This window comes from Dasypus novemcinctus, chromosome 14, assembly GCF_030445035.2.
Source record: "Dasypus novemcinctus isolate mDasNov1 chromosome 14, mDasNov1.1.hap2, whole genome shotgun sequence".
Lineage (NCBI taxonomy): Eukaryota > Metazoa > Chordata > Mammalia > Cingulata > Dasypodidae > Dasypus > Dasypus novemcinctus.
In genome coordinates this window covers 80,441,122-80,454,613 of record NC_080686.1, presented here as the reverse complement: position 1 = coordinate 80,454,613, position 13,492 = coordinate 80,441,122, and the positions used below count along the sequence as shown (strand labels likewise).

General features: G+C 39.5%; 1 protein-coding gene and 1 non-coding gene across 2 annotated transcripts; both read right to left on the bottom strand.

The window, feature by feature from the left end:
- Positions 1-1,643: 1,643 nt before the first annotated feature.
- Positions 1,644-12,436, bottom strand: UTP23 (UTP23 small subunit processome component). The gene is made up of 3 exons (XM_004471432.4): positions 12,146-12,436; positions 7,725-7,899; positions 1,644-2,394 (listed from the first exon to the last, which is right to left on the bottom strand). Exons 1-3 carry the CDS (start codon positions 12,331-12,333, stop codon positions 2,002-2,004), a joined length of 756 nt encoding a protein of 251 aa, XP_004471489.1. The 5' UTR covers positions 12,334-12,436; the 3' UTR covers positions 1,644-2,001.
- On the bottom strand, positions 7,566-7,696 carry LOC111767345 (small nucleolar RNA SNORA51). Its single transcript, XR_002799190.1, has one exon. It is a non-coding gene; the product is annotated as a small nucleolar RNA SNORA51 (small nucleolar RNA).
- Positions 12,437-13,492: the final 1,056 nt, after the last annotated feature.

Below are 13,492 nucleotides of genomic sequence, written 5' to 3'. Positions count from 1 at the left end.
CACCTCTTTATCACTTTCTCAGCTTGACTTATAACCCCAAGTCCTGTCATTATTGATAAACGCTATCCTCCCTCACAGGAACTACATATGGACTCTTTTTTCCCCAATATTTTTTCCTTGCTTTCCTTATTAAAAATGTTCCTACAGTTGGGAAATTAAAATGGAAAAGTGAAATTATAATCCACCAACACTACTCTAATTTGCCAGATGATAGTGTACATCTCTGAATTCAACTAGGAATGGCATTTTTGTAGGAATACACTTGAATTGTCTCAAATTTAAGAAATCATTTATTCATTTATTTTAGCCATTAGTAAGAACTTACACATGATGACTTTCATAACTGATCATGCTACTTTAACGATACAGATTAAGAACCACTGCTCTAAAATGTCATGGAAAGCCCTAAGTGAGAAGCTGCGGATTGGATTTCACTTTTTCAACGACTTTATACTTCAATGTTAAAGTGCAAAAACATTTCAATTTTGGCCTGATCTATGACTAAAACAATTGGAGATGGAGGGGCCGAAAAATGCAAGTTTTTAAATTCAATCTTTAATTGATCCTTAGACTAATTTAGATTCTTTTGGATAACAGTCACGAATCGATCTTAAGGATATTATGCTGGAATTCTTGCTATAAAGTTAATATTCACATCTAAAAAAATCATCCTCTGTAAACAAGTGAAATTCAAAAATAGTAAAGGGATCTTCTTTTTCCCCAGCATACTGTAAATAGCTTTGTAAAAGATTCTTTAAAAAAAAGGAGTGAAATGATTTTCAACCAAGAATTATCTTGATAGACGATCAGTGCAACAAATACGAGGATAGAGAAACATTGAGGTTTAAGAAGTGTACATCCTGCATAGCCTTTCTCAAAAATACTAGCTGTGCTCTACCATAACAAAGAGGGGGAAAAAAGAAAGAAAGAAAAAAAGAGTAAAACAGAGGATCTAGAAAATACAAGTGACGAAAATAAATCCCCTGGATAAGAATAAGAGGTAGTATGTCTTATTCCAGCTATGTGTCTTGCTGGACAGAAAATCTGTCTATATTGGAGAATGTCAGAGGGCTCCAGGAGTAACATCTTCCAAGTGGAAAAAAATGACCTGATATTATCTGATAGGTATGACCATATGGGAAATTAAATTGAGGTCCATCCCAGAGTTATTTGAGAATGTGGCAAAATTCAGTGAGATGCTTAAAGAAAACTAGGCCATTATTAACTTCAAGAACAATTTATATATATATATAAAATAAATGTAGTCATGGCATGCAACTTGATCAGCAGTGAACAATATTTATAATCACAGTAATGAAAATACTCAATTTCTGATGTATAAAAACTGAAATATTAATATATATGGAGATTGGAGGGAGGAGTACAAGCATTTCCTTTCTTTTTAATAAGAAGTCAAGTGATAATGGATGGATCAATAAGTAGCACTGTATTCATATTATATGGAAATATAAAGGTAAATTCTACAACTAGAAGAGTGGAAAAAGGTTTTCTTCTGTGAATGTGAAAGAGGGACTGCTTTAGCATATACTGTTTTATCAGAGGAAAATAAAGGACACACTAAGTTCACATTGAAAAACCACCTCCCAAAACCACTAAGTAAAAAAAGTAAATATTCCCACACCTAAACACATCCACTCTTTATTTTACAAATAATTTTAGGCAGAGGCTTATGGGTCCATATTCATTTACAAAAATAAATTCAGTCTTTTAACATAAGTACTTCCACAATTTTAAATACATTTTTCACATTTTAAAGTCTTTAAAAATATCCAAAGAATTCATTATACTTCTGCCTCCTGCTTCTCAGAAAGTACTTTTACCAGGGCTTGAACCTAGGACCCCGTATGTGGGAAACTGGTGTTCAACCACTGAGCCACATCAGCCCCCAAGTTGGCTTTTATGTTTGTTTGATTGTTTGTTTTCATTTTTTAGGAGGCACCAAGAACAAAATCTGGGATCTCCCATGTGGGAAGCAGGCGTTCAACTGCTTGAGGCACATCCACTCCCCTCCGAAAGTACCTTTGAGGTAGGTCTGTTTCGGATTCTTTTCCTTTTTCTTTTCTTATCAGAAGTAGAAGATGGTTTTGTATCCTGTGCTTTCTTTTTTTTCTTCAAACAGCTAAGAGGATTGGGACCACTTATTTTTTTGCGCTTTTTTCTTCCTCTCTGTTCTGGGTTTTTCACTAAACCCTGTTCCTCTTTGAGTTGCTTGATACTTTGTTTCTCATGCACTGAGACAAGCTGACCTGACTCCACAGCTTTAACAAAGGCAATTGTTTTGACAGACGGTTTGTCCAAGACTATAGTGTTCTGAATAATAAACATGAGAGGAACTCCAGGCTTTTTCTTTACTTTCACAGACAAATTCTGATCCTATTAAAAAGAAAAATAGAATGATGTAGTTCAAATATGTCAATTAAACTAAGGTGCCTTCAAATGGTAGGGTTTCTAAGAACTTTCTAAGAAGGTTACATTAGAAATAAGGATCACAGAATTCATTTTTTAAAACGGTATGTCTCACTGGTAAGGTATTTTATGATAATAAGAAGAGAAACAAAAACTGCACAAGGTGGAGTTCTGGGAAGATGGCATCAGGGAAAGCAGGCAGGACACAACTCTCACAAAAACAATGAAGAAAGGGCCAAAAGCTGTCTGAGGGACCTGCTTTGGGGGTCAGCAGATGAGGACAGTGCTGCACAACTCCTAGGAAGGCAAGGGACAGAGACACGAAGAATCCAAAACAATCACATCCTCAAGACATTAAGCCTGGATAAAATGCCTACCTAACTGCAGCTGAATGAGAGTGGAATAGACATCTAGCTCTCCTGTCAGCTGTTATAGAGGAAGAGGGAGGGTGAGTCGGAGGGCTTCTTTTCAGTGAATTTGGCTAGGAGAGCCTGCTTTGCATCTCGGCTCCAGAACAGAAACACAGAAAAGTGGACGTTGAAAAGAAATACCTCTCATGAGACACATAGCAGCAAATGTGAATTGCTCAAAGACAGAATGAGTGATTTGGAGGACAGAACATTTGAACTGGAAAAGACAGAACAGAAAGAGAAAAGAAAGGAAAAATGGAACAGAGTCTCAGGGAACTGAATGACAAAATTAAACACACAAACAGATGCATTATCAGTGTCCCAGAAAGAAGAGGGAATGGAAATGGGGGAAGGCAGAATATGTGAGGAAATAATGACTGAAAACTTCCCAACCCTTAGGAAAGACATAAATATCAATATCTAAGAAAAACAATGCACTCCAAACAGAACAAATCTGAGTAGACCTATCCTGAGACACCTACTATTCAGAACGACAGAGACAAAGAGAGGATTCTGAAAGCAACAGAAGAAAAGCAAAGCATCACATGCAAGTGAACCTTGATACGATTAAGTGCCAATCTTGCATCAGAAACCATAGAGGCGAGAAGAAACTGGTATAATGTATTTAAGGTACTGAAAGAGAAAAACTACCAGCCAATAATTCTGTATCCAGCAAAACTGTCCTTCAAAAATGAGGGTGGAGGAGCAGGTATAACTCAGCAGTTGAGCACCTGCTTCCCATGTACAAGGTCCCATGTTCAATCCTCAGTACCTCCTTTAAAAAAAAAGTCTGATAAAACTGAAGGGAGAAATAGGTGTCTATAATAATATTTGAAGACCTGAATACACCATTCTCAGTACTGGAAAGAACATCTGGGCAGAGTGTAAAGAAAAACAGAGCTTGAATAAAATGAAAAATGAACTAGACCACAGACATTTATAGAGCATTATACCCCCAAACAGCACAATATACATTCTTTTTAAGCACCCATGAATCCTTCTCCAGGATAGATCATACGTTAGGTCACAATAGAGAACTTAATGAACTTATAAAGACTGAAATTACACAAAACACTCTGATCATAACAGAATGAAGATGGAAATCAATAATGGATGGGAAAAGGAAAACTCAGATAAATGGAGATTAAACAACACACTCTTAAATAATCAGTGGGTCAAAGAAGAAATGGCAAGAGAATTCAGAAAATATCTTGAGATGAATTAATATGAGAACACAACATATAAAAACCTATGGAAGGAACTAAGAGTCTACAACTGCAATCAGGAAAATCCCATCCATCAGCCATGTGGGATCTAAGTCCCCTCTCAATTCAGAGGTGAAGTGGGCATCGCCATCCCAGGGTCCTCAGGATGGAGGAATAAAATATGGATTAAAGTGGACTTACTGGTATTCTACTATAGAATTATTGTGACTCTAGCAATGGAAGAAATTATATCATTGACGTAGACAGTGACCTCTGGAGTTGCGGAAGGCAGGGAGAGGGAAAAGGAGGTGTGATACGGGGGCATTTTCGGGACTTGGAGTTGTCCTGAATGATACTGCAGGGACAGATGCAAGACATTACATTTCCTGCCATAACCCACTGAATTGATGGGGAGAGAATGTAACTACAATGTAAACTAAAATCTATGCTGTGTAGCAGTGCTCCAAAATGTACTTGTCAAATGCAATGAATGTACCACACTAATGAAAGAAGTTGTCAATGTGGGAGGAGTAGGGGGTGTGGGGAGAGGGGTATGGGGAACCTCTTACATACTTTAATGTAACATTTTGTGTGATCTATGTATCTTTAAATTAAAAAAAAAAAGATTAAAAAAAACCCCCCACATCTATGGAACATTGTACAGGCAGTGCTGAGAGGGAAATTTGTAGCCCTCAATGTTTACATTAAAAAAGAAGAGCTAAAATTGAAGATCTAACTGCACTGCACACCTGGAAGAACGAGAAAAAGAATAGTAAATCAAACCCAAACCAAGCTGAAAGAAAGAAAACTAAAGATCAGAACAGAGGACCACAATGTAAGCACAGATGTCACCTTGTTTGAAAGCTATTGTTTCGAAGTCTGTACATCAGTTTCAGTAAATATGATATGAATAAGTTAAAAGATTATCGTTGTGGAAGGGAAAAGGTTTTATGGTGGATGTGTGGGAGTACTGTATATCGTATATATGAATTACTGTGATCTAAGGCTCTTGTGAAGAGAAGCTCAATAATTAGGAAAAAAGAAAAGAAAAAGATAGGATGTAGAATTTTTTCAAATCAATTCGTATTCTAGATCTAACCTTTAAACTCATTGCTATATTCCATTTTACTAGTAAGGGAACCTGACATTATACTGGGCTTCGCTTTTCAGGAAGTTTTGGATCACAGAGTGGTTCAACAATGGTGGCGGAGGAATACTGGTATGGGATGTTATTGACAGGCTATATATGGTTGACAGGGAGTTATACAGGGCATATGTCCAGGGTGCATGGTAATGTTTGGATATACTCATAGTGGAAACAATTAAAAACAACAGCTGGGGGGGTACTGGGTTCCTGGCCGGGGGTGCTCTGTCGTGGTCCCCAGGGGAGCAGCGGCAGTCCCCCAGGTGCAGCGGTAAGAACCAGGAAGGAATGAGGGTCCAACAGTGGGCCCCTGATACTAATGACTATGCTTGTGAGCCTATACGCCTGAAATAAGAACAAGGCCTAGAGCAGCACTGTGCCTGGGAGTTTCCTCCTGACAGCCTTCATGTTACTCAAATGTGGCCAGTCTCGAAGCCAAACGCAGCATGTAGATGCAGTGCATTCCCCCCAACGTGGGACACGACACCCGGGGATGAGTCTCCCTGGCACCGAGGGATCACTACCAAATACCAGCTGATGATGCAACTAGAAAATGACCTTGAATTAAAGGTTCAACGCAGACCAGCAAAATATCTGTCTACATATAATAACAGGACTTTAAAATGCTGTTTGACCTAATGTAAGGGGGAAATGGAAAGGAGAAACGAGTTTATATGGCTATGAGTCTCTAAAAAAGAGTCTGGAGGTTGTCAGGATTGCCCTTATGCACACCTGAGCAGAGTCTCAGAGACAGATAAAGTAGATACAACCCCAGGTATTGGTTCTTTTGAGGGCTAAAGAGACCTACGGGTTCTATGGTCATGGCAGATGGGGTTCACTGCCATGTCAGTTGGCCCTTCTTTGGAGCTGGTGTTTCTGCATGATGGAACTGTACTCAGATGGGATCTCTTTTCACAAGACTTTCATGCTACTTTACTGGAATTGTAGTTGGTGCTGGGGTTTAAGATATATCTAGGGGATTTGAATCTCTGGACTGACAATATGATAGCCACACCCTGAACCTCAACAGACTTCAACGCCTACACTCTGATTTATTGGACTTACCCCACTCAGCTAACATGGAGTTGAAGAATGTCAACCACCACACCATGGAGCCTAGAGTGCCTACAACTGAAAGCAGGAGGATTGCATCCAGTATCCATGTGGAATCTAAGCCCCCTCTTGACATAGATGTGCAATGGACACACCAATCCGATGTCCACAGAGAAAATGTGGCATTGGTGTGGGAAGGGTGGCCATTGTGGCTGCTGGGTACGGGGAATGGGAGGAAGAGATGAGATGTGGAGGCGTTTTTGGGACTTGGAGTTGTCCTGGGTGGGGCTTCAGGGACAATTACAGGACATGGTAGATCCCCCCAGGGCCCACTGGATGGAACGTGGGAAAGTGTGGGCTATGATGTGGACCATTGACCATGAGGTGCAGCGATGCCCAGAGATGTACTTACCAAATGCAATGGATGTGTCATGATGATGGGAGAGAGTGCTGCTGTGAGGGGAGTGGAGGGTGGGGGCGGTGGGGTTGAATGGGACTTCATATTTTTTGAATGTAATATTTTTTAAAAAATGAATAAAAACAAAACAAAACAAATAAAATAAAATGGAAGCCAAACACACACAAAAAAAGATCAGAACAGAAATGAAATTGAGAACAAAAAAACAATAGAGAAACAAAACCAAAAGTTGATTCTTTGAGAAGATAAACAAAATCAACAAACCCTTAGCTAGACTGACAAAGGAAAAAAGAAGTAAATAAATAAAATCAAAATGAGAGGGAGCACAATCACCACTGACCCCAAAGAAATAGAAGAGATCTTAAGAGGATATTATGAACAACTGTACACCAAAAAACTGGACAATGTAGATACGATGGGCATATATAAACTTCTAGTTATGCAAACTTATTTAATATCAAATCTGAAAGAATGTCTCTTCTCCTGCTTAGTCTTTAAAAGCCTGAACAGTTCTATGTCAGTGGTGAGGTCTTAAACATATGAACCATGCCTTTTTGAGACAGTATGAAATATATGAACATGAAAAAACACTCATGACATAGAATGCAAAATCTTTGCTCTACTCAACTTTCCTTCAAGAACCCTAAATCATTTTCATCACACGTTAGTCTGTAATTTCTAATTTTAATTTCTTTCTGATTATAGAAATGAAGTTACTTTGTAATCCTTTTTTTTAAATTATAAAAACTGATGTTTATTTTCCAGTACCCTCATTTCTACTTCCTGTTGGAACTGTGGATAAATAGCTCAGGACCACTCACACAGTGGCCTGAGCACTGGGAGCTGCAAGCCAGTCTTCAGCGGCAGGCTGAGTGCTCTGGTCTTCAGTAGGGAACTGCTGAATTCTTCCATGTCCCCCATTCACAATTCAGACCAGGCACAAGGCCTGGGCTGAGGTGTGTATGGGGTAGGCTCACTCTGCCTCCTTTTTCTATACAGTCAGTGCAAGAACACAGTCTGTGGTAAGCACCAGGAGGCCTACTTTGTAATCTTAAAAGTAGTATTACCTGTGTTGCCACAAAATAATGATGAGGATTTCCCTCTTCAACCATGGAGAGCAGACATTCTGATCCACTCACTGAATTCTTGAAATGGGGACAATTTCGAACCTGGGATTTTTGTGCAATCAATTTTGCCCCATATAAGTCCTTTCCCAGAGTTTCCAACTCCTTTAAAACACATCTGAAAAAAAAAATTCATTAGTGGCCCACAATTATAAGATACATTTCAGTTATTTACATAAAACAAGTAAAAAACAATATTCCTTTTTTTTTTTTTTTACAATCTGAATTTGTCATACAGGAGCCATAAATCAGCTTTTAAATTTGACATTTCACTTTTTACAGTGGTATTACCAAGATATATTCACACACTATACAATTATCCAAAGTGGACAATTATGGCTCTCAGTATAATCAGAGCTGTACATTCAACACGACAATCAATTTTAGAACATTTTCATTGCTCCAAAAGGAAAAACCTCATGTCCCTTATACCCCTTTATTATTTTAAAAGAGAAGACCTGGAAAATGCATGCACCAAGAAGAAAGAAAAGTAATAATAGATAAAATTTACTGAGCACATATATCATTCCAGGCAGCATGCTAATTTACTCTATACATAAGTCTCACTTGAATCTCATAACAACCCTCTTAAGTTAGGCAGCTTACTTTAAAATTATCCTTTTTTTGGAGGCCCCCATTTTAAAAGATTTGAAGTAACATGCCCAAGTTCAAACTAAAAAAAAAAGTTGAAATATGAATCCATGTAGTTTGATACCAGATCCCTTGCCCCTAACCATAGTGCAATATGCTTCCACTTTAAGTAAAAATCAACAGACTTTCAAAGTATTTTCAGTTAAGAAATGTAAAAATTCTCAAGTCAACAGGTCACTTAAAAAAAATCACAGGGAGTAAGTGGATGTGGCTCAACTGATTGAGCTCCTGTTTCTCACATGGGAGGCCCCAGTTCAGTTTCTGGTACCTCCTTTAAAAAAAAAAAAATCACAAATTATTTTCAAAGTCTCTATACATCCCCATTCCCACTGTTTTAAGGGTTGGAGACTTTACAGTGAGCTGTGTGGCCTTGATCTCAGGATTTAACCTCTCTTTCCCCAGTTTCCTCATTTTAAATGATTCTACAGGACAGCAATTTCAAAAAGGAAGTTTGAAATATTTTGATTGATATGGACTAAATAGAATGTATTAGGCAAATGAACAATATTTTACTCAGTAATCAATAATTAAATATACCAGTTGGTAAAGATTTAGAGCTGCCTCAAAAACAAACAAAACATACCTGAGAATTCCAATACCATATTACTATAAAATTCAATAGGATGTAATCTGGGAATCTACAAAATGCTTGATTTTAAGAAATAGGGATCAAAGCCCATTCTGCCAATACCAAAGAAACACTAGGCTACTCTAGATTGAAACCTAATTATGTTAGACTGTTTTGACCTGGTTTAAGTGTATGGTTCTGATAGCTAGTTTTTGATGTGGTAAGAGTTGAATAATCTTTTTCTGAAATGGCACTGAACTTTATTAATTTCTATCAACTTCAGATTCCTGGTAGAACAAGCTTTATATTTCCAGCTTGGCACTATTTAGCAGTGGAATCCTAGTGCCTTTTAAAATGTATTGCTAGTCTCTTTACAAAAGTCTCTGTTGGTTTTGGAAAATAGTTTCGGGGTAGAGCATCAGTTCATTTTTGCACATGAAATAAAGTTATTTCTGAAGTTAAAAAAAAAAAGAACACTATGCTATATAAGTATATAAGCATTATTTCAAAATTGAAGGCCCTAAATTACAAACAGGAAGAATAAGTATCTTTAAGAATGAGATCAGAAAATGATATATATGACTATACCATAAATAAAAAAACAGTATAGCTTAGAAAAAAATCGTAATGTTGAGGATCATCAATTAATCCTTAGCTAACAAAACAAGGCACAAGGAAGATATCAACAAATATTTTTCTAAGATTGAATGAAAATTTTGCAGAACACTAATTAAGGGCTATTAACTTATTTAATCCTCACAAAACCCTAAAAGCATCATTATTCCCTTTTTTTTTTTTTTTTAAGTTAAGGGGTTCCAGCAAGATGGTGCTGGCTTAGGTGGTACTGGAGTCAGTATATGTACATTCAAGAGACTTAATCTTTGATCTGTTCATGTCCCAGCTGGGCCCTGAGCCTTAACAGAGTTACAACACCTACTCTCCAGTTCACTGGACTCACCCAGGACAACTAACAAGGAGGTGAGGCTGGACAACCACCACACCAGGAACCAAGAGTCTACAACTGCAAGCAAGAGAGTCCCATCCATCAGCCGTATGGGACTGAAGCCTCCTTTCAATTAGAGGTGGAGTGGGCATCACCATCCCAGAATCCTCAGGATTGGGGAATAAACTATTGATAAGCGTGTACTAACTGGTATTCTACTATAGACTTATTGTGATTCTAGCAATGGAAGAAATTATATCATTGATGTGGAGGCAGTAGCCACTGGAGGTTCTAAGGTCAGAGAGAGAAAACAGGTGTAATACGGGGCATTTTCAGGATAGTACTGCAGTTATCTTTTTAAAAACAAAACCCAGTTCTGATAATATTTTGCTGCTCTATTTCCTCAAATTAAACAGCAAATTTCTTCAAACCTCAATATGCTTAAGCCCTCTAGATGTAACTACCAATGGTCTGGAAATAGAGACTTCTTAAATGACTTCAAGGGGCTGCAATATCCAAATATTGAACATAGGACATTCTATAGAAAAAAATTTTAAAGGGGGGGAGAGGGGATCTGTTAGAGTTAAAAAAGACTTAAGAGACATAGAAACCAAATGTGATTTTTTTACCTTGCTTGGACCCTGAATTTAAAAGGCATCTTTACCTTTTCAGGATGCATACAAAAGAAATGACAGAAAATGCTTTAAAATAACCCATCAATAAGGGGAAGAAAAGATGAAACAATTGGTCGTGTTGATTATTGCAAAAGCTGGGTGACAGTTGTTTCATTATACCATTTTGTGTATGTTTTAAAGATTATTGAAGGTGAAAGAATTGAGTTCTTTAGGAAAAAAAACGTTGCAGAATATAATTTCATGCAGTACTTTTCAACCTCTTTTATATCATAATACATAATGTTAACATTTCTATGGCACACAGGGGGACGTGGACAAGCTACGTGTAGCCAGAAGCAACTTAGGTGTACAGAAACAATGTGGGCACAGGTCATCTAAGGACATGTCTGGAAGCTCTGAAGGCTAAGGGGATCAAAAGTTTGGAGATGTCTGTAGCCCAGGCACACTGTTTGGGAAGCTCTGAACAAATATGGCAAGCTGTTCATGCAGCAGTATTATGTGAGAAAAGCAGGCCATTAACATAATATGCACAGTAAAAGTCCACTATTGGATTGCAACACACAGCCCATGAAACGGTGGTTAATCCCAGGTGGTGGAATTGAATCACTTTTTTTTTTCACTTCTTAAAAAGTCAATATTCTACAATGAAAAAAACCCTACTAAATTTCTCAGCAGTAGTTCTTCAAGATCTAACCTCATTTACCTTCTTCCCAGCTTCATTTCTAACTATATTCTGTGTGCTAACCTCGTTCCAAAGCATTTCACAACCCTATTCCTTTGCTCAAGACAAGGAATGCCTTTGTTTTTTTGTCATTAGTGGTTCTCTGGATTGAATGTGACTGGGCTCAAATGTTATCTCCTCTATGAAATCTCCAGTGAGTCCATCCTCTCTCGCTCAAGGTTCTATCCTAAGTGTTTCCACACTTTGACGACACAAGAAAACAGTCCTGGAGTCAAATAACACGGATTACAGACTGACTTAGGCACTTCACAGGCAGTGAGGACTAAGAGCTTGTCTGTCCAGTTCACGAAGTTATCTTCAGTGGCCAGAGCTGCGCTTGGCGTATGGCTGGAAACACAGTTGCTTTAATCTTGAGTCCTGACGTCTTATCCTAGGAATCGAAAATACTACCTCATAGGCAGTTGTAAGGTTTGAAAAACTTTGGGTTAAACCAGAAAAAGTTACGCAAACAACCTCTATTTAAAGAGTGTTAACTCTGAATACTGATATACCCTCTATATACACGATACCTTTTTTAACCCTTACAGCAATTTTATAGTTACTAACTGTGTTAAATAACTTGCACAAAATCACAGAACTGACAGGACTGGCTTCCGGATCCAAAGCCAGGTCTTTCTGAACACAAGGCACGTGTTCTTACTCGCCCAGCTAACTACACGTAAATACTTTCAGGATCCCCTTTGCGCTTCCACACAACGGTCAGCTCGCCGCCGGCGGGGCGCTCTGCTCCACGTGGGCTCGCAGCGTTTGCTGAGTGTGGTAGACCCTGGTCTTAACCACACCTGCCCGGCCCCGCCCCTCCCCTCCAGCCCCAACTGGGCCTACCTGGTGGTGCACAGCTGCGTCTCCCCCATGAGGTAGCGGGGCAGCTGCTCCCGCAGCTGGATACGGCCCCGCAGCGCCGCCTGACAGAAAGTGCCGTCCAGCAGTATCTGGTATGGCTCCCGGACTCCAAAATTGTTGCGGAAGAAGCCGAGATGCTTCTTGGCGTGTTTTTGCCTTGTGATCTTCATGCCTGGTTTACAGGGACCGAGGCGGCTGGATCAGGAAGCAGCGGCAAAGAACTCGCTCGCCGCTGACTATCGGTTATGCCTGCTGCTCCCGGAAGTGAAGCATATTTAGACCCGGAAGCAAACGCCTCCAGCTCTTGGATCTGCCGGGGCCCCTCCCATTGACGTCACGCCGGGCGAGCACGCGGTTCACTCGTGGTGCCCGCGCGTAAGGGGCGAGCCCTTAAGGCGGAGCTTCTGTCCTGGCTGGGAAACCTCTGGTGCGAGCTGCTCTGCTAAGGATCGCACAGGAGCAGTTTTGGGTCAGAGGGAAGAAGTGTGCGTGACCTGTGTAGCGCGGGACCAGGCTCTCAAGACTGGACTCTCAGTACCAAGAAATAATAATATCGAGCCTTAATGTGTTCCAGGCAGTCCTGGGTGATTTATCGTACATTATTCCTTTTAATGTTTATAATTCCCAAGAGAAGGAATGAAAGGGGCTGGCATATATATTGGACAACCAGGACTGCATGGGCTTGTACTGGTTGCGTTCCCTTCAAGAATTTTAGCAAGTGAGGGCATATGGTTCGTTAGTGTCAGAATTATCACCGGAACCCAAGAACTTCTCTTGCCTGAAGTTAGACGTTGTTGTTACACCCCATAGGGACTACCCTAACTTGGAAACCATATGTCAGGACAGAGTCCCAGGGCTTTGTATTCCCTCCTTTCCTTAAACCCATCTTAAGTCCCTCACAGGGAGTGATTTGGGACTCACTCTCCACACTTCAATTTCCAAGAGCTAGAATCACTGAACTTAATTAAGCCTTGATTCTGCCACTAACCCAAGCAGTTTGACCTTGAGCAACTCCACGAGAGAACTCCGTTCATCTTCATTGAACCCAGTACTTCATACATGGGAAGCAGGTGCTCAACCACTGAGCTACATCAGCTCCCAGAGGTTAGATAATTTTTAGGGGGCTAGCTTGAGTCAGAACATTTTTAATTTCCAGTGGCTAATTGCCAAGTATCCACTTCAATTAAAGAGAAAATAATCAAAGAATGAGCAGTATGGGATTTTACGTTTTTGTCCTGGCCTGGAGTCTGTTCCAAAAGACGTTTTTGCTAAATATTTAGAAAAAGAACCAAGGCAGAAAAAGTTTACAAAGTGACTGAAATGCATTGT